We start from the raw sequence: 21,810 nt of genomic DNA, 5'->3' as shown, positions 1-21,810 counted from the left end.
GAGTTAGGACATGGGGGAGCTGAGCCATGTGTGGGGGATGGGTGAGTGGGACTCGGTGTGAGTTAGGACACGGGGCAATTAGCACAGCGGGTGATGGGTGAGCGGGACTCGGTGTGAGTTAGGACATGGGGGAGCTGAGCCATGTGTGGGGGATGGGTGAGTGGGACTCGGTGTGAGTTAGGACACGGGGCAGTGAGCACAGGGGGCGATGGGTGAGCGGGACTGGGTGTGAGTTAGGACACGGGGCAGTGAGCACAGGGGGTGATGGGTGAGCGGGACTGGGTGCGAGTTAGGACACGGGGCAGTGAGCACAGGGGGTGATGGGTGAGCGGGACTGGGTGTGAGTTAGGACACGGGGGAGCTGAGCCATGTGTGGGGGATGGTGTCGATGAGATTCCCAGTAAATTACAGCAGTTTTATGGGGACGTTCTGAGCTCTGGGATTTGCCAAGTGTCAAAAGAAGGACATTTGTTGCAGTGACCCTGTAAATAACAAATTAGGTGAGAGGTACAATTAACGGGAAAAAAACTGCACTGTGGTAAAGGGACAGTGGAATGGGACAAAGGGGAGAGTCCTTTCAGAACACACAGTGTGAGGGAGTGACACTGATCACAGAGACAGGCTCTCCCAGAGAGAGAGAGAGAGAGAGAGAGAGAGAGCGAGAGCAAGAGAGCAAAAGCCACAGAGAGAGAGAGACAGAGAGAGAGAGAGAGACTGGGTCTTTACTCGTTGGAGTTCAGAAGGATGAGGGGTGATCTTACCGAAACATTTAAAATAATGAAAGGGATAGACAAGATAGAGGCAGAGAGGTTGTTTCCACAGGTCGGGGAGACTAGAACTAGGGGGCACAGCCTCAAAATACTGGGGAGAGCCAATTTAAAACCGAGTTGAGAAGGAATTTCTTCTCCCAGAGGGTTGTGAATCTGTGGAATTCTCTGCCCAAGGAAGCAGTTGAGGCTAGCTCATTGAATGTATTCAAGTCACAGATAGATAGATTTTTAACCAATAAGGGAATTAAGGGTTACGGGGAGCGGGCGGGTAAGTGGAGCTGAGTCCACGGCCAGATCAGCCATGATCTTGTTGAATGGCGGAGCAGGCTCGAGGGGCTAGATGGCCTCCTCCTGTTCCTAATTCTTATGTTCTTATGAGAGATAGAGAGAGAGACAGAAAGAGAGAGAGACACAGAGAGAGAGAGAGAGCGAGAGCGCGACACATACAGACACAGAAAGACACACACACAGACAGAGAGAGAGAGAGAGAGAGAGAGAGAGAGAGAGAGACAGACACACACAGAGAGAGACAGACACACACAGAGAGAGACACAATCACACACACACACACACACACAGACACAGACAATGCGAGGGTTCTTCCACTGACATACTACAGGCTCAGCATCAACGGACCGCTCCTCCCCAATTAACCCCATTCCCATCACCCCAATTATTACGGTTTGAGCCTGCGACAGCCTCGCACACTGAACATGGCACACGGACAGGAGCACGCACTGTTTAAGATTCTGCCCCCGTCCCCGCACAACCCCGCGATCCGTATTCACCCAGCCCGCGTACCTGCGTGGAAGTCTATCCCCACGGCCAGCGAAGTCCCTGAGACAGGAACCAGGGCGTCCGATTTATCGTTGGGATCCAGGGGTATGCCGCGGATTCCCTCGTGCACGGAGTACAGGAGGAAGGACCCCACACCTAGACAGAGAAAGGGGAAAATCAGCCCCGGTTATTACACACATCATCTCATTAGTACCTCGTCATCATCATCATAAGCAGACCCTCGGAATCGAGGGAGACTTGCTTCCACTCTAAACACGAGTCCTGAGGTGGCTGAACAGCCGAATACGGGAACCACAGTCCCTGTCACAGGTGGGACAGATAGACGTTGAGGGAAGGGGAGGGTGGGACTGGTTTGCCGCACGCTCCTTCCGCTGCCTGCGCTTGGTTTCTGCATGCTCTCGGCGACGAGACTCGAGGTGCTCAGCGCCCTCCCGGATGCACTCCCTCCACTTAGGGCGGACTGGTCTTTGGGCCAGGGACTCCCAGGTGTCGGTGGGGATGTTGCACTTTATCAGGGAGGCTTTGAGGGTGGTCCCTTGTAACGTTTCCTCTGCCCACCTTTGGCACGTTTGCCCGTGAAGGAGTTCCGAGTAGAGCGCTGGCTTTGGGAGTCTCGTGTCTGGGGGAACCATGCGGACAATGTGGCCCTGCCCAGCGGAGCTGGTCGAGTGTGGTCAGTGCTTCGATGCTGGGGATGTTGGGCCTGGTCGAGGACGCTAACGTTGGTGCGTCTGTCCTCCCGGGGGATTTGCAGGATCTTGCGGAGACAGCGTTGGTGGTATTTCTCCAGCGATTATTACCTCATACATTCCAACTCGCTACCCCATTCACAATTGCCTCCCATCATCCTCCTAATATTCTACAGATGCTAACTCTTCCCCCACGGTGCAACTATGACTGCACTTCCAAAATACTTCATTGGCTGTGAAGCAGTTTGGGACGTCCCATTCCACTTCCGTAACATCGCCCGTCTCCGCCCCTGCTTCAGCTCTTCCGCTGCTGAAGCCCTCATCCGTGCCTTTGTTACCTCCAGACTTGACTATTCCAATGCGCTGCGCTCCTGGCCGGCCTCCCACATTCTACCCGACGTAAACTAGAGGTGATCCAAAACTCAGGTGCCCCCGTGTCCTAACTCACACCGAGTCCCACTCACCCATCACCCCCTGTGCTCACTGACCCAGTGTCCTAACTCACACCGAGTCCCACTCACCCATCACCCCCTGTGCTCACTGACCCCGTGTCCTAACTCGCACCCAGTCCCATTCACCCATCGCCCCCTGTGCTCACTGACCCAGTGTCCTAACTCACACCGAGTCCCACTCACCCATCACCCCCTGTGCTCACTGACCCCGTGTCCTAACTCGCACCCAGTCCCATTCACCCATCGCCCCCTGTGCTCACTGACCCCGTGTCCTAACTCACACCCAGTCCTGCTCACCCATCACCCCCTGTGCTCACTGACCCCGTGTCCTAACTCGCACCGAGTCCCATTCACCCATCGCCCCCTGTGCTCACTGACCCCGTGTCCTAACTCACACCCAGTCCCACTCACCCATCACCCCCTGTGCTCACTGACCCCGTGTCCTAACTCACACCCAGTCCCACTTACCCATCACCCCCTGTGCTCACTGACCCCGTGTCCTAACTCACACCGAGTCCCACTCACCCATAACCCCCTGTGCTCGCTGTCCTACATTGGTTCCCACCTCGATTTCAAAATCTTCATCCTTGTTTGTACTGAGGGAGCACCGCACTGTTGGAGGGGCAGTATTGAGGGAGCGCCGCGCTGTCGGAGAGGCGGTACTGAGGGAGCCCCGCGCTGTCGGAGGGGCAGTACTGGGGGAGCGCCGCGCTGTCGGAGGGGCGGTACTGGGGGAGCCCCGCACTGTCGGAGGGGCGTTACTGAGGGAGCCCCGCACTGTCGGAGGGGCGGTACTGAGGGAGCGCCGCACTGTCGGAGGGGCGGTACTGAGGGAGCGCCGCACTGTCGGAGGGGCGGTACTGAGGGAGCGCCGCACTGTCGGAGGGGCGGTACTGAGGGAGCGCCGCACTGTCGGAGGGGCGGTACTGAGGGAGCGCCGCACTGTCGGAGGGGCCGCACTGTCGGAGGGGCGGTACTGAGAGAGCGCCGCACTGTCGGAGGGGCGGTACTGAGGGAGCGCCGCACTGTCGGAGGGGCTGTACTGAGGGAGCGCCGCACTGTCGGAGGGGCGGTACTGAGGGAGCGCCGCACTGTCGGAGGGGCCGCACTGTCGGAGGGGCGGTACTGAGGGAGCGCCGCACTGTCGGAGGGGCGGTACTGAGGGAGCGCCGCACTGTCGGAGGGGCTGTCTTTCGAATTAGGCATCAAACCAAGGTGCCATCTGCCACTATACTTCAAAAAAACATACTTCATTGGCTGGGAATCGCTTTGGGACATCTTGAGCAGACGAAAGGCAAGTTCCTAGTTTCTTTTTACCCTGGGTCGATGGTGGACTGTGTAATCGAGCACGGAGCTGATTTCTGACCGTGCTGAGCGATATCTTTCCCAGAATGCCACAAAGTTTGCTTTGAAATGGGTCACAGAAGGAGAGATGGAACCAGCACCCACAGGGTTAATAAATGATCAGCTGGAACATTGAGTCTCGGTCCCTATACCACCATTGCTCAATGAGAACAAGGTCATTCATATTTTATGGTGGCAATCTATAACCAGACAGCCCCCTCATAAACACAGCTCTGGTTAAACAAACCCTGGAGATAGATGGAAAACAGAGCGGGCAATTGTAAACACCTCTCCATCCGCAGGCAGGCTACCCTCCTTACACAGGGCTGTATCCCCAAAATTGTACAAGATTAGTAGGCGACTCGATCTAATTTTTCAAGATATTATGGGGTACTGACAGAAACTGTTCCCGCTGGTGGGGGAGTCTGGGACTAGGGGCAGAGTCTGAAAATTAAGCCAGACCTTTCAGGAGTGAAGTTGGGAAACATTTCTACACACAAAGGGTGGGAGAGGTTTGGGACTCTCTTCCGCAAACGGGAATTGATGCTCGGGGTCAATTGTTCATTTTAAATCCGAGATTGATAGATTTCTGTTAACCAAAGGGTATTAAGGGATATGGGGCAAAGGCGGGTATATGGGGTTAGGTCACACCGAGGGAGCGCCGCACTGTCGGAGGGGCAGTACTGAGGGAGTGCTGCACTGTCGGAGGGGCAGTACTGAGGGAGTGCCGCACTGTCGGAGGGGCGGTACTGAGGGAGCGCCGTACTGCGCTGTCAGAGGGGCGGTACTGAGGGAGCGCCGTACTGCGCTGTCAGAGGGGCGGTACTGAGGGAGCGCCGCACTGTCGGAGGGGCAGTACTGAGGGAGCGCCGCACTGTCGGAGGGGCGGTACTGAGGGAGCGCCGCACTGTCGGAGGGGCAGTACTGAGGGAGTGCTGCACTGTCGGAGGGGCGGTACTAAGGGAGCGCCGCACTGTCGGAGGGGCGGTACTGAGGGAGCGCCGCACTGTCGGAGGGGCGGTACTGAGGGAGCGCCGCACTGTCGGAGGGGCGGTACTGAGGGAGCGCCGCACTGTCGGAGGGGCGGTACTGAGGGAGCGCCGCACTGTCGGAGAGGCGGTACTGAGGGAGCGCCGCACTGTCGGAGGGGCGGTACTGAGGGAGCGCCGCACTGTCGGAGGGGCGTTAAACCAAGGTTCCGTTTTCCTCCTGTGGAGGTAAAAGGTTCTATGGCCAGTATTGGTAGAAGAGCAGGAGGTAAGCTCACCCCTGTTGTCCTGGGGCCAATATTTATCAACATCATTTTAAAATAAAAGATTATCTGGGTCATTTATCACGTTGCTGCTTGTGGGAGCTTGCTGTGTACAAATTGGCTGTCGCGTTTCCTTGAATACAACAGTGACCGCACTTCAAAAAAAGTACTTCATTGGCTGTGAGGCGCTTTGGGACGTACTGAGGGGGTGAAAGGCGCTATATAAATGCAAGTCTTTCTTTGTAAATACCTCTTTCCCCCTCCATTGCTCCACCCCTCCTGTGCCTTTGAACCCATTTGACAAATGGAATATAATGTGTGTAAATGTGAAGTTATCCACTTTGGTCGGAAAACTCGAAAAGCAGAGTATTTTGTAAACGGTGAGAGATTGTGAAATGTCGGTGTACAGAGGGACCTGGCTGTCCTTGTACACCAATCACTGAAAGTTAGCCTGCAGGTACAGCAAGTGTTTACAGCAAATGTATGTTGGCCTTTATTACAGGAGGGTTTGAGTATAAGAGTAAAGATGTCTTACTGCAGTTATACAGGGCCCTGGTGAGACCACACCTGGAGTATTGTGTACAGTGTCGGTCTCCTTACCTAAGGAAGGATATACTTGCCATTGAGGGAGTGCAGCGAAGGTTCACCAGACTGATTCCTGGGATGTGGGAGGATTGTCCTATGAGGAGAGATTGAGCAGACTGGGCCGATATTCTCTGGAGTTTAGAAGAATGAGAGGTGATCCCATTGAAACAGACCAGATTCTGAGGGGGATTGACAGGGTAGATGCAGGGAGGATGTTTCCCCCCGGGCTGGGGAGTCTAGAACCAGGGGTCACAGTCTCAGGATAAGGGGTCGGCCATTTAGGACTGAGATGAGGAGGAATTTCTTCACTCAGAGGGGGGTGAATCTTTGGAATTCTCTGCCCCAGAGGGCTGTGGAGGCTCAGTCGTTGAGTATATTCAAGGCTGAGATCGGTAGATTTTTGGATTCTACGGGAATCAAGGGATAGAAACATAGAAAATAGGTGCAGGAGTAGGCCATTCAGCCCTTCGAGCCTGCACCACCATTCAATATGATCATGACTGATCATTCCCTCAGTACCCCATTCCTGCTTTCTCTCCATACCCCCTGATCCCTTTAGCCGTAAGGGCCACATCTAACTCCCTTTTGAATATATCCAATGAACTGGCCCCAACAACTTTCTGTGGTAGAGAATTCCACAGGTTCACAATTCTCTGAGTGAAGAAGTTTCTCCTCATCTCGGTCCTAAATGGCTTACCCCTTATCCTTAGACTGTGACCCCTGGTTCTGGACTTCCCCAACATCGGGAACATTCTTCCTGCATCTAACCTGTCCAATCCCGTCAGAATTTGGGGATCAGGTGGGAAAGGTATATTCAGGGCTGTGATCGATAGATTTTTGGGCCACGATGGGAATGAAGGGATCGGGCAGGATAGTGGAGTTGAGGTCGAAGATCAGCCATGATCGTATTAAATGGCGGAGCAGGCTCAAGGGGCCGAATGGCCGACTCCTGCTCCTATTTCTTGTGTTGTTATTTGTGTGCTGAAGGGTGTTAAGCTGCCGTTGCTCCAAGGCTGGCCTGGCCTGTCTCCCCCCACTGTCGCTGTCCCACCTCACCTTCACAGGATTGTTCTCCGCTCTTCAGACTGTACCCGGCGGTACACAAGCACGCCCGGCTGGACTCCGAGGTGGGCAAGCAGAGCTGGGAGCAGTCCCCATTGCTGTCGCTGCATGGGTTCTTGCCTGGGGGAAACAACCAGAGTCTCAGCAAAATATCATCAGCAAACATGGACTGATACAGCGCCGAAAGAGGCTGCTCGATCTAACTATCCAATCAATGAATCTATCTATAAATCTACAGTTATTTATTGTATCTATCTATTTATTGTATCTATCTATCTGTAAATCTATCTATCTATTTATTGTATCTATCTATTTATTGTATCTATCTATTTATTGTATCTATCTATCTGTAAATCTATCTATTTATTGTATCTATCTATTTATTGTATCTATCGATCTGTAAATCTATCTATTTATTGTATCTATCTATTTATTGTATCTATCGATCTGTAAATCTATCTATCTATTTATTGTATCTATCTATTCAATGAATCTATCTATCTGTAAATCTATCTATCTATTTATTGTATCTATCTATCTATTGTATCTATCTATCTATTGTATCTATCTATTTATTGTATCTATCTATCTATAAATCTATCTATCTATTTATTGTATCTATCTATTCAATGAATCTATCTATTTATTGTATCTATCGATCTATTTATTGTATTTATCTATTTACTGTATCTATTTATTGTATCTATCTATTCAATCTATCTATCTTATCAATGAATCTATCTATCTTATCAATGAATCTATGTATCTATTCAATGAATCGATCTATCTTATCAATGAATCTATCTATCTTATCAATTAATCTATCTATCTCATCAATGAATCTATCTATCTCTTCAATGAATCGATCTATCTATTCAATGAATCTATCTATCTTATCAATGAATCGATCTATCTATTCAATGAATCGATCTATATTCAATGAATCTATCTATCTTATCAATGAATCTATCTATCTTATCAATGAATCAATCTATCTATTCAATGAATCAATCTATCTATTCAATGAATCGATCTATCTTATCAATGAATCTATCTATCTTATCAATGAATCAATCTATCTATTCAATGAATCGATCTATCTATTCAATGAATCGATCTATCTTATCAATGAATCGATCTATCTTATCAATGAATCGATCTATCGTATCAATGAATCGATCTATCTTATCAATGAATCGATCTATCTTATCAATGAATCGATCTATCTTATCAATGAATCTATCTATCTTATCAATGAATCTATCTATCTTATCAATGAATCTATCTATCTTATCAATGAATCTATCTATCTTATCAATGAATCTATCCTTCTATTCAATGAATCGCTGTCGGAGGGGCAGTGCCGAGGGAGCGCTGCGCTGTCAGATGAGATGTTAAACCGAGGCCCCGTCTGCCCTCTCGGGTGGATGTAAAAGATCCCACGGCCACTATTTGGAAGAAGAGCAGGGGGAGTTCTCCCCGGTGTCCTGGGGCCAATATTTATCCCTCGACCAACATCACTAAAACAGATGATCTGGGTCATTATCACATCGCTGTGTGTGGGAGCTTGCTGTGCACTAATTGGCGTTTCCCACATTACAACAGTGACTACCACTCCAAAATACTTCATTGGCTGTAAAGCGTTTTGGGACGTCCGGTGGTCGTGAAAGGCGCTATATAAATGCAAGTCTTTCTTTTTGTTCTCTCTCTCTCAAATGAACCATTTTTTCACGGTCGCACCACAAACCTCCCCCTTTGTCCCCTCCTTGCCCCGACTCTTACCATGCTGGATCTCCTCGTCGTAAACCTTCATGTGCATGACCAGGGTGGTGCTATTCCGCAGCACCACGAGATCCGAGCCATCCTTCCCGCACGTGCCCACCTGCTCAGCTGCCTGGTCTGCCCACCACAACTTGTCTCCTGGTCACACAAAGAACAGCAGGGTCAACTGCGCGGCAATCAACACGAGTGGGGGTGCCGCGGGGATCAGTGCTGGGGCCTCAACTATTTTCAATCTACGACTTGGATGAAGGGACCGAGTGTAATGTAGCCAAGTTTGCTGACGATACAAAGATGGGTCGGAAAGCAATGTGTGAGGAGGACACAACAAATTTGCAAAGGGATATAGACAGGCTAAGTGAGTGGGCAAAAATTTGGGAGATGGAGTATAATGTGGGAAAATGTGAGGTTATCCAGTTTGGCAGAAAAAATAGAAAAACAAATTATAATTTAAATGGAGAAAGATTGCAAAGTGCCGCAGTACAGCGGGACCTGGGGGTACTTGTACATGAAACACAAAAGGTTAGTATGCAGGTACAGCAAGTGATCAGGAAGGCCAATGGTATCTTGGCCTTTATTGCAAAGGGGATGGAGTATAACAGCAGGGAAGTCTTGCTACAGTTATACAGGATATTGGTGAGGCCACACCTGGAGTACTGCGTGCAGTTTTGGTCTCCGTATTTACGAAAGAATATACTCGCTTTGGAGGCAGTTCAGAGAAGGTTCACTCGATTGATTCCGGAGATGAGGGGGTTGACTTATGAGGAAAGGTTGAGGAGGTTGGGCCTCTACTCATTGGAATACAGAAGAATGAGAGGTGATCTTATGGAAACGTATAAGATTATGAGGGGGCTCGACAAGGTGGATGCAGAGAGGATGTTTCCACTGATGGGGGAGACTAGAACTAGGGGGCATGGTCTTAGAATAAGGGGCCGCCCATTTAAAACTGAGATGAGGAGGAATTTCTTCTCAGAGGGTTGTAACTCTGTGGAATTCTCTGCTCCAGAGAGCTGTGGAGGCTGGGACATTGAATATATTTAAGGCGGAGATAGACAGATTTTTGAGCGATAAGGGAGTGAAGGGTTATGGGGAGCGGGCGGGGAAGTGGAGCTGAGTCCATGATCGGATCAGCCATGATCGTATTAAATGACGGAGCAGGCTTGAGGGGCCGAATGGCCAACTCCTGCTCCTATTTCTAACGTTTGTAAGGGATAAATTGTAAGGTTGCAAATAGGGGGTCAGAATTATGCTGAAGATAGCGAACTTATAAATTGCCTATGTAACACTTTATTGTACAGGTATTGCACACTTATACGCATTAAACTATAGCTTAACCTTAGTAACACTTAAACAGCCAAAGTCAGCAGTTTGTTTAGAAGTCGCTGAGGAAGAGATACAGAAGCCAGTACAAACACCCTCGGCGTTGGATAGACTGGGGTTGAGGGCAAAATGGAACAACACAATGATGAGAGATGGGCAGTTGGTATGTACCACTCCTAGCCCGTCGGGTAAGAGTCAATAAATCAATGTAACTTCACTGATAACAATAGACCTAGCGATGATTTTGCAAGAGGCTAGCTCCTCTCCAAAACCTGCGCAAATTATGCTCGAAAAACTCTTGAATTTCGGAGGTTCCACGACCGAACCTTCCCGTGCATTGCTCGGAATAAAAGCCGGTTGAACCTGGGATTTCGTGTGTTCGCTTCCGTGGTCGCTGTACAACAGACGGGCGGGGGTGTCGATTAACTATATCGCTTAGTCCACCCCGAAGGACAGAAGACTCTGCTTTTACCCCAACATGTTCTTAAGCCTCCGACTGGAATTTCTGGGCCATTGTGATGGGTGGTCCAGGCCTATGTAATCCCAGACTGCACGTACGTTCCTGGGATGCGTGGGCCTCTTACGCTGGGCTGCGACTGGAACAAGTATACCTTTCCTCTGGGACCACCACTTTTGTAAAAAATACATTTTGGTCGGAGGTGTCCACCAGTGGGAAGCCACCAATTGCAATTCTCGGGCCTATATTGCAACAATCCAATTTATGAGCAAACTCCTGGCCGGATCAATAAACTAATAAATCGGTGAAGCTGTGCAGTATCGCGGAGCATAATTTACGGGCACTCTTGGGATGAACAGGCTGCTGACAAGACGTAGAGGTTCGCCACTTTAATCAGTGCAGGTCATTTTTTTTTTTTTTTTTTTTAAACCACACAAAGCCGTTCCCATTTATTATTTATTGGAATTGTGAGCACAGAGATCGCGGCTGATTAACGAGAATTCACTCAGCTGCAGGCTTGCAAACTTACTGGTTTTCTGTTTAGGATTCAGCCTGCGTCCTTCCAGACACAAGTCTTCAGCAAGCACTCTGCTGGGGTCAGGTTCTCGAAACACAGGAACAGGAGGAGGCCGTTCAGCCCCTCGAGCCTGTTACATTAGGAACAGGAGGAGGCCATTCAGCCCCTCGAGCCTGTTACATTAGGAACAGGAGGAGGCCATTCAGCCCCTCGAGCCTGTTACATTAGGAACAGGAGGAGGCCATTCAGCCTCTCGAGCCTGTTACATTAGGAACAGGAGGGGGCCATTCAGCCCCTCGAGCCTGTTACATTAGGAACAGGAGGAGGCCATTCAGCCCCTCGAGCCTGTTACATTAGGAACAGGAGGAGGCCATTCAGCCCCTCGAGCCTGTTACATTAGGAACAGGAGGAGGCCATTCAGCCTCTCGAGCCTGTTACATTAGGAACAGGAGGGGGCCATTCAGCCCCTCGAGCCTGTTACATTAGGAACAGGAGGAGGCCATTCAGCCCCTCGAGCCTGTTACATTAGGAACAGGAGGAGGCCATTCAGCCCCTCGAGCCTGTTACATTAGGAACAGGAGGAGGCCGTTCAGCCCCTCGAGCCTGTTACATTAGGAACAGGAGGAGGCCATTCAGCCCCTCGAGCCTGTTACATTAGGCTCAGAGGATGCCATTGAGCCCCTCGAGGGAAAGGGCGAGAGAGAGAGAGAGAGAGAGAGGGAGAAGAGGGGGGGGAAGGGAGGGAAAGGGCGAGAGAGGGGGGGAGGGAACATAGGAACATAAGAAATAGGAGCAGGAGCAGGAGTAGGCCATTCAGCCCCTCGAGCCTGTTCTGCCATTCAATCAGCTCATGGCTGATCTGTACCTTAACTCCATCAGACTGCCTTGGTAACCTAACCCTTAATCCCTTTACCCAACAAAATTCTATCAATCTCAGTTTAAAAAGCTGCAATTGACTGCCCAGCATCCACAACACTCCTGTGAAACACCTTGGGACATTGAAGTGGCTGTGTAAATACAAGTTTTTGTTGGACGAGGGGAACTTACCCATTATGGCCAGCGCGGTGGCTTTGGTCAGTTTGTTCTTGACCGTTTCGATCACCACCAGTCCACTCCCGTCCAGGTTACACCTGTTGATGGTCCCATTGCCCGAGCTGATCCAGTATAGTTTGTTCTCCCTGTAGTCGATTGACAACCCTGCAGTCAGAACACAAACCGTTAAGACCAGGGGCGGGACACACAGAGAGGGAAACAGGGATTAAAAACAGAAAAGTACTCAGCGGGTCAGTCAGCATCAAGAGGAGTATAAGGCTACAAATCTTCAGCAAAAACAGAGCAGGAACTGAAAATAAAAGCTTTGGAATTAAACTGGAAAAGTTGGGGACATCCTGTCAACAGGAACAAAAAAAAAAACTGACCATGCATAACAACAATGCAATGTTACGAGGCTCCGAACTCAATTGACCAGGGTGGGGATCCAGCCATTTGGAGATGTTGAGTCTGTACCAACAAAGGTTCCCCCCCCTCTCTCTCACACACACAAGGTGCAAATTTTTGGGCTAACAGCATATGGAAGTATCGGTTGCAAACAAATCAGGAGCAATTCAACCTCATGGCCAAAACAGTTAAATGGATGGTTAGATCGAATCTCGCCACAGTGGCAAACTTATTCAAAATCTGGATGTATACAGACACAGACGAGGCAAGAAGAACAGGCACCAAGGAGAAGAGAACACAGCTTAACAGATGCAGGAGAGGATTTGAGTACAGGAGCAGGGATGTCTTACTGCAGTTGTGCAGGGCCTTGGTGAGGCCACACCTGGAGTATTGTGTTCAGTTTTGATCTCCTAATCTGAGGAAGGACATTCTTGCTATTGAGGGAGTGCAGCGAAGGTTCACCAGACTGATTCCCGGGATGGCAGGACTGACATATGAAGAAAGACTGGATCGACTCGGCTTATATTCACTGGAGTTTAGAAGAATGAGAGGGGATCTCATAGAAACATATAAAATTCTGACGGGATTGACAGGGTAGATGCAGAGAGGATGTTTCCCCTCGCGGGGTAATCTAGAACTAGGGGGCATGGTCTTAGAATAAGGGGCCGCCCATTTAAAACTGAGATGAGGAGGAATTTCTTCTCTCAGAGGGTTGTAAATCTGTGGAATTCTCTGCCCCAGAGAGCTGTGGAGGCTGGGACATTGAATATATTTAAGGTGGAGATAGACAGATTTTTGAGCGATAAGGGAGTGAAGGGTTATGGGGAGCGGGCGGGGAAGTGGAGCTGAGTCCATGATCGGATCAGCCATGATCACAGGCAGTCCCTCGGAATCGAGGAAGACTTGCTTCCACTCTAACAATGAGTCCTTAGGTGGCTGAACAGTCCAATACGGGAACCACAGTCCCTGTCACAGGTGGGACAGATAGACGTTGAGGGAAGGGGAGGGTGGGACTGGTTTGCCGCACGCTCCTTCCACTGCCTGCGCTTGGTTTCTGCACGCTCTCGGCGACGAGACTCGAGGTGCTCAGCGCCCTCCCGGATGCACTTCCTCCACTTAAGGCGGACTGGTCTTTGGGCCAGGGACTCCCAGGTGTCGGTGGGGATGTTGCACTTGGCCAAGGAGGCTTTGAGGGTGGTCCCTTGTAACGTTTCCTCTGCCCACCTTTGGCCCGTTTGCCCGTGAAGGAGTTCCGAGTAGAGCTTGCTTTGGGAGTCTCGTGTCTGGGGGCCATGTGGACGATGTGGCCCTGCCCAGTGGAGCTGGTCGAGTGTGGTCAGTGCTTCGATGCTGGGGATGTTGGCCTGGTCGAGGACGCTAACGTTGGTGCGTCTGTCCTCCCGGGGGATTTGTAGGATCTTATTAAATGGCGGAGCAGGCTCGAGGGGACGAATGGCTGACTCCTGCTCCTATTTCTTATGTCCTTATGTCTGAAACTCACCGACTGGTCCCTTCTGGTTGGTGAACAGGACTGTCGTGTTGGTGCCATCCATGTTGGCCACATTGAGGCTATCGCCGTCCGTCCAAAATAATTTCCTGAGAGAGAGCGAGAGAGAGAAAAACAGGCAGAGTTAGCATGAGGCAGCACATCACACACAGTGCAAGCTAAACTCACAGCACAGCAGGATCCCATTGGGCCCATCGTTGCCTGTGCTGTGCCGGCTCTGTGACAGAGCGACCCAATCAGTCCCACTCCCCCCCTGCCCTTTCCCCCACAGCCCTGTGAATTTTCCCCCTTCCAGTATTTACCCAATTCCCGGTTTGAAAGTCACGATTGAATCTGCTCCCACCACCCTTTCAGGCAGCGCGTTCCCGATCGCAACAACTCGCTGCGTAAACACATTCTCCCCATCTCCCCCTCTGGTTCCATCGCCGATTATCGTCAATCTGTGTCCCTCTGGTTACCCCACCCTCCTGCCCCCGGGAACAGTTTCTCCCCGATCTACTCCATCAAAACCCCTCCTGATTCTGAACCCCTCTATTAAATCTCCCCCTTAACCTTCTCTGCTCCAAGAAGAACAACCCCAGCTTCTCCAGTCTCCCCACGTCACTGAAGTCCCTCATCCCCCGGGACCATTCTGGTCAATCTCCCCCTGCACCCTCTCCCAGGCCTTCACACCCTCCCTACAGTGTTTTAGAAAGGCTGAGCAGAACTTCCTTGTTTTTGTACTCTGCACCTCTATTAATAAAGCCACGGAGACCGTAAGCTTTTCCAACCGCCTTCTCAACCTGCCCTGCCACCTTCAACGATTTGTGCACACATACCCCCAGGTCTCTCTGTTCATGCACCCCTTTAGAACTGTACCATTCATAGAATTTTGCCCCAGAGAGCTGTGGAATCTGGGTCATTGAACATACTTAAGGTGGAGATAGACAGATTTTTTTTAATTATAAGGGAGTCAATCGTTATGGGGAGCGGGCAGGGAAGTGGAGCTGAGCCCAAGATCAGATCAGCCGCAATCGTATTACCTAAGAACATAAGGGGACAGGAGCAGGAGTCGGACATTCGGCCCCTCGAGCCTGCTCCGCCATTTAATACGACCATGGCTGATCCCATCATGGACTCAGCTCCACTTCCCCGCCCGATCCCCATAACCCTTCACTCCCTTATCGCTCAAACATCTGTCTATCTCCACCTTAAATATATTCAATGTCCCAGCCTCCACAGCTCTCTGGGGCAGAGAATTCCACAGATTTACAACCCTCGGAGAAGAAATTCCTCCTCATCTCAGTTTTAAATGGGCGGCCCCTTATTCTAAGACCATGCCCCCTAGTTCTAGTCTCCCCCATCAATGGAAACATCCTCTCTGTATCCACCTTGACAAGCCCCCTCATAATATGATACGTTTCCATAAGATCACCTCTCATTCTTCTGAATTCCAATGAGTAGAGGCCCAACCTACTCAACCTTTCCTCATAAGTCAACCCCCTCATCTCTGGAATCAACCGAGTGAACCTTATTAAATGGCGGAGCAGGCTCGAGGGGCCAAATGGCCGACTCCTGCTCCTATTTCTTATGTTCTTATATTTAGTTCTTACTGTCTCGAATCGTACTTCCTAACAACCTGCATCACTGCACACTTCTCCGTGTTAAAATTCATCCGGTCATGTGTCTGGCCATTTCACCAGCCTGTCTCGGTCCTCCTAAAGTCCACTACCATCCTTCTCACTGTCAACTACATTTCTGAGTTCCATGTCGTCTGCAAATTTCAAAATTAAGCCCCAAATCTTATCTTCAGTACCCCATTCCTGCTTTCTCTCCATACCCCCTGATCCCTTTAGCCGTAAGGGCCACATCTAACTCCCTTTTGAATATATCTAACGAACTGGCCCCAACAACTTTCTGTGGTAGAGAATTCCACAGGTTCACAATTCTCTGGGTGAAGAAGTTTCTCCTCTCATCCTTCTAAACTCCAGTGAATATAAGCCCAGTCGATCCAGTCTTTCTTCATATGTCAGTCCTGCCATCCCGGGAATCAGTCTGGTGAACCTTCGCTGCACTCCCTCAATAGCAAGAATGTCCTTCCTCAGATTAGGAGACCAAAACTGAACACAATATTCCAGGTGTGGTCTCACCAAGACCCTGTACAACTGCAGTAAGACCTCCCTGCTCCTATACTCAAATCCTCTCGCTATGAAGGCCAACATGCCATTTGCCTTCTTCACCACCTGCTGTACCTGCATGCCAACTTTCAATGACTGATGTACCATGACACCCAGGTTTCGTTGCACCTCCTCTTTTCCAAATCCGTCACCATTTTGATAATATTCTGCCTTCCTGTTTATGCCACCAAAGTGGATAACCTCACATTTATCCACATTATACTGCATCTGCCATGCATTTGCCCACTCACCTAACCTGTCCAAGTCACCCTGCAGCCTCTTAGCATCCTCCTCACAGCTCACACCGCCACCCAGCTTGGGGATATTACACTCAATTCCTTCATCTAAATTATTAATGTATATTGTAAATAGCTGGGGTCCCAGCACTGAACCCTGCGGCACTCCACTAGTCACTGCCTGCCATTCTGAAAAGGACCCGTTTATTCCTACTCTCTGCTTCCTGTCTGCCAACCAGTTCTCTATCCACAGCAGTACATTACCCCCCAATACCATGTGCTTTAATTTTGCACACCAATCTCTTGTGTGGGACCTTGTCAAAAGCCTTTTGAAAGTCCAAATACACCACATCCACTGGTTCTCCCTTGTCCACGCTACGAGGCACCAGCAACACCGTGCATATGATGTTCACACCGGGCTGGAGTTCCCAGTCTCAGGACCAACACAAAGCGTTTAGACAACAACTTGTATTTATACCCGGAAATTGGCATGGTCCCAGCCTGCAAGACCATCGGCAGGCCGGGGCCATTGGAGGGAACAGCGTGTGGCGGTATACCAGTGCAGGGAGCAGCGTGATCTGCTGCAGGAGGGCGACGGCTGACTGCAGTGCGGGCAGGTACAGCAGGAGTGGTGAGGTCGGGGCGAAGGAACGGCGAGAGTTCGTAGAGGGACGTGATCGGGGCCCAGAAGAGCCGAGGGCCCCAGGGGCAGCACGGACCAGCCCACACTGTGCGATATGTGCGCGCACTGGGTCCGTGCAGCAGAGCTGGTCTCCAGTCGTCCTGGTTAACCCTTGCCCCTGGACCAAAGACCTCGCTCTGTCAAGCCCCGTGTGGTGGCTGGTGTGCAACGGTCACCCCACGTTAAAACAATCCACCCACAGGCATCTTCCACCCTTCAGGATGTAGTTCGGGATCCGGAATATTAGGTCCTTCATCGGAACACCTGGGAACTCATCCCTTTTTTTGGCGTGGAAGCAAGTCATCCTCGCTTCGAGGGAGCGCCTGTGATGATGATTTATGTAACACCTTTAATGTAGTGAAACGTCCTAAGGTGCTTCACAGGAATATCATCCACAAAAGAAGAAATTAGGGCAGGAAGAGGCATGTTTTAAGGAGCGTCCTGAATTAGAGAGAGAGGTAGAGAGGCGGAGAGGTTTAGGGAGGGAGTTCCAGAGCTTGGGGCCCAGGCAACAGAAGGCACGGCCACCGATGGTGGAGCGATTATAATCAGGGATGGTCAGAAGGGCAGAATTAGAGGAGTGCAGAGATCTCGGGGGGTTGTGGGGCTGGAGGGGGTTACAGAGATAGGGAGGGGTAAAGGGGCTGGAGGAGGTTACAGAGATAGGGAGGGGTGTAGAGGCTGGAGGACGTTACAGAGATAGGGAGGGGTGGAGGGGGCTGGAGAGGGTTACAGAGATAGGGAGGGGTGTAGGGGGCTGGAGGAGGTTACAGAGATAGGGAGGGGTGTAGGGGCTGGAGGGGGTTACAGAGATAGGGAGGGGTGTAGGGGCTGGAGGGGGTTACAGAGATAGGGAGGGGTGTAAGGGTTGAAGGAGGTTACAGAGATAGGGAGGGGTGTAAGGGCTGGAGGAGGTTACAGAGATAGGGAGGGGTGTAGGGGCTGGAGGGGGTTACAGAGATAGGGAGAGGTGTAGGGGCTGGATGGGGTTACAGAGATAGGGAGGGGTGTAGGGGCTGGATGGGGTTGCAGAGATAGGGAGAGGTGCAGGGGCTGGAGGGGGTTACAGAGATAGGGAGGGGTGTAGGGGCTGGAGGTTACAGAGATAGGGAGGGGTGTAGGGGGCTGGAGGAGGTTACAGAGATAGGGAGGGGTGTAGAGGGTTACAGAGATAGGGAGGGGTGCAGGGGCTGGAGGAGGTTACACAGATAGGGAGAGGTGCAGGGGGCTGGATGAGGTTACAGAGATAGGGAGGGGTGTAGGAGCTGGAGGAGGTTACAGAGATAGGGAGGGGTGTAGAGAGTTACAGAGATAGGGAGGGGTGCAGGGGCTGGAGGAGGTTACACAGATAGGGAGAGGTGCAGGGGGCTGGATAAGGTTACAGAGATAGGGAGGGGTGTAGGGGCTGGAGGAGGTTACAGAGATAGGGAGGGGTGTAGGGGCTGGAGGAGGTTACAGAGATAGGGAGGGGTGCAGGGGCTGGAGGAGGTTACACAGATAGGGAGGGGTGCAGGGGGCTGGATGAGGTTACAGAGATAGGGAGGGGTGCAGGGGGCTTGTTGAGGTTACAGAGATAGGGAGGGGTGCAGGGGCTGGAGGAGGTTACACAGATAGGGAGAGGTGTAGGGGCTGGAGGGGGTTACAGAGATAGGGAGGGGTGTAGGGGGCTGGAGGAGGTTACAGAGATAGGGAGGGGTGTAGGGGCTGGAGGAGGTTACAGAGATAGGGAGGGGTGTCGGAGCTGGAGGAGGTTACAGAGATAGGGAGGGTGTAGGGGGCTGGAGGAGGTTACAGAGATAGGGAGGGGTGTAGGGGCTGGAGGAGGTTACAGAGATAGGGAAGGGTGTAGGGGGTTACAGAGATAGGGAGGGGTATGGAGCTGGAGGAGGTTACAGAGATAGGGAGGGGTGTAGGGGCTGGAGGAGGTTACAGAGATAGGGAGGGGTGTAGGGGCTGGAGGAGGTTACAGAGATAGGGAGGGGGCGAGGAGGCCATGGAAGGGTTTGTAAACAAGGATGAAATCGAGGCGTTGCTGAAGATAGACAGTAAATCGAGAGAACCGGTTTGCAGTGACTGGTGGGTCAGTAAGCAGAGGGCACAGGTTTAAACCGATTGGCAAAAGAACCAGAGATGACGTGAGGGTAAATCTTTTTATTTTAAACGCAACGAGTGGTTAGAATTTGGAATGTGTTGCCTGAAAGGGAGGTGGAGACATGAACCTTCTGTAATGTATTTGCTTCATGGGTTCTTTGCTTAAGAATTCATAGCAACACATTGCGATTACGAACCAGTTGGTTTATTAGCAAAGGTTTAACAATCACACTATACATTACCGGTTCATCCACCAGGCTCACAACCACCTGCCCCATCGTGAATCCCCCGAACCCAACTGTCTGGGGTTTTATTGAGTACTGTGAACAGCACGTGACTGGCTAAGCCAATCACGATACAACAGCTCTCTACAAACATTGTGAGCAGACTCGCAGGAGCGTACATTACTTGTGCATGAAACACAAAAGGTTAGTATGCAGGTACAGCAAGTGATCAGGAAGGCCAATGGTATCTTGGCCTTTATTGCAAAGGGGATGGAGTATAAAAGCAGGGAAGTCTTGCTCCAGTTATACAGGGTATTGGTGAGGCCACACCTGGAGTACTGCGTGCAGTTTTAGTTTCCATATTTACGAAAGGATATACTTGCTTTGGAGGCAGTTCAGAGAAGGTTCACTCGGTTGATTCCAGAGATGAGGGGGTTGACTTATGAGGAAAGGTTGAGGAGGTTGGGCCTCTACTCATTGGAGTTCAGAAGAAGGAGAGGTGATCTTATGGAAACGTATAAGATTATGAGGGGGCTCGACAAGGTGGATGCAGAGAGGATGTTTCCACTGATGGGGGAGACTAGAACTAGGGGGCATGGTCTTAGAATAAGGGGCCGCCCATTTAAAACTGATATGAGAAGGAATTTCTTCTCTCAGAGGGTTGTAAATCTGTGGAATTCTCTGCCCCAGAGAGCTGTGGAGGCTGGGACATTGAATATATTTAAGGTGGAGATAGACAGATTTTTGAGCGATAAGGGAGTGAAGGGTTATGGGGAGCGGGCGGGGAAGTGGAGCTGAGTCCATGATCGGATCAGCCATGGTCGTATTAAATGGCGGAGCAGGCTCGAGGGGCCGAATGGCCGACTCCTGCTCCTATTTCTTATGTTCTTAGGTAAATGGGATCTATTCTTGAAGGAAAACAAATTGCAGGGACATGGGGAAAGAGCGAGGAGGGGGGGGAAAGAGAGAGACTGACGGCATTGCTCTGGGATAGAGTCAGCGCAGATTCGATGGGCCAAACTTTCTCCACGATTCGATGAAACACCCCGCAGTTGGTCGGAAGTGGCGATTTTTCAGCAATTCGAAACCCAGCCACCAGGTGGAGCACTTAGAGGCTGAAAAGCTACCCGTCTAAATCTTCCTCAGTATCTCGTTGCAAGTCACTGTGCAGTCGTAGAGAGCTGGGGTGGGGTGGATTGGGGGCTTGGAGGGAGGGTGGGGGGGTGCAAGAGGAAGGGAGGATTTGAATGACAACGCAATAACCCACACGGAGCACCCGCGTTCATGATATTAATATTATCTCCCCAGAATAATAGATGGTACTGAGGGAGTGCCGCACTGTCGGAGGGGCAGTACTGAGGGAGCGCCGCACTGTCGGAGGGGCAGTACTGAGGGAGTGCCGCACTGTCGGAGGGGCAGTACTGAGGGAGTGCCGCACTGTCGGAGGGGCAGTACTGAGGGAGCGCCGCACTGTCGGAGGGGCGGTACTGAGGGAGCGCCGCACTGTCGGAGGGGCGGTACTGAGGGAGTGCCGCACTGTCGGAGGGGCAGTACTGAGGGAGCGCCGTACTGTCGGAGGGGCGGTACTGAGGGAGTGCCGCACTGTCGGAGGGGCGGTACTGAAGGAGTGCCGCACTGTCGGAGGGGCGGTACTGAGGGAGCGCCGTACTGTCGGAGGGGCAGTACTGAGGGAGTGCTGCACTGTCGGAGGGGGCAGTACTGAGGGAGTGCCGCACTGTCGGAGGGGCAGTACTGAGGGAGTGCTGCACTGTCGGAGGGGCAGTACTGAGGGAGTGCCGCACTGTCGGAGGGGCAGTACTGAGGGAGCGCCGTACTGTCGGAGGGGCAGTACTGAGGGAGTGCCGCACTGTCGGAGGGGCAGTACTAAGGGAGCACCACACTGTCGGAGGGGCAGTACTGAGGGAGCACCACACTGTCGGAGGGGCAGTACTGAGGGAGCGCCGCACTGTCGGAGGGACGGTACTGAGGGAGTGCTGCACTGTCGGAGGGACGGTACTGAGGGAGCACTGCACTGTCGGAGGGGCAGTACTGGGGGAGAGCCGCACTGTCGGAGGGGCAGTACTGAGGGAGCGCCGCACTGTCGGAGGGGCAGTACTGAGGGAGCGCCGCACTGTCGGAGGGGCAGTACTGAGGGAGCGCCACACTGTCGGAGGGGCAGTACTGAGGGAGCGCCACCCTGTCGGAGGGGCAGTACTGAGGGAGCGCCACACTGTCGGAGGGGCAGTACTGAGGGAGCGCCGCACTGTCAGAGGGGCCGTCTTTCAGATGAGTCGTTAAACAGACGTGCTTTTTGTTTTGGAGTGTTTGAGATGTAATGGAGCACTGAACATTTTGAAGCTGGAACCTTTGCGTGAATAGAATATTTTAATAAAACATTCATAATTTGGATCAGTATTTTGCAGGTCGTTTAGAAAGATACAAGAATAATTCT

General features: G+C 51.4%; 1 protein-coding gene across 1 annotated transcript in view; it reads right to left on the bottom strand.

Annotated features, from left to right (window-relative positions):
* The window catches only part of LOC139240889 (low-density lipoprotein receptor-related protein 1-like), a gene marked incomplete at its 3' end in the record, with an annotated part of 408,599 nt that overhangs the window by 64,866 nt on the left and 321,923 nt on the right, over nucleotides 1-21,810 (bottom strand). The window contains exons 22-26 of the mRNA XM_070869393.1: nucleotides 13,964-14,058; nucleotides 12,073-12,222; nucleotides 8,735-8,872; nucleotides 6,947-7,072; nucleotides 1,572-1,703 (exon numbers count right to left, since the gene is read on the bottom strand). Of these exons, the coding sequence (XP_070725494.1) occupies nucleotides 1,572-1,703; nucleotides 6,947-7,072; nucleotides 8,735-8,872; nucleotides 12,073-12,222; nucleotides 13,964-14,058 (641 nt within the window). The remainder of the gene's footprint in view (nucleotides 1-1,571; nucleotides 1,704-6,946; nucleotides 7,073-8,734; nucleotides 8,873-12,072; nucleotides 12,223-13,963; nucleotides 14,059-21,810) is intronic.

The sequence above is a fragment of the Pristiophorus japonicus genome, chromosome X, assembly GCF_044704955.1.
Source record: "Pristiophorus japonicus isolate sPriJap1 chromosome X, sPriJap1.hap1, whole genome shotgun sequence".
In the NCBI taxonomy this organism is placed as follows: domain Eukaryota; kingdom Metazoa; phylum Chordata; class Chondrichthyes; family Pristiophoridae; genus Pristiophorus; species Pristiophorus japonicus.
The sequence above is the reverse complement of the archived record's forward strand: the minus strand, read 5'-3'. Positions and strand labels throughout refer to the sequence as shown.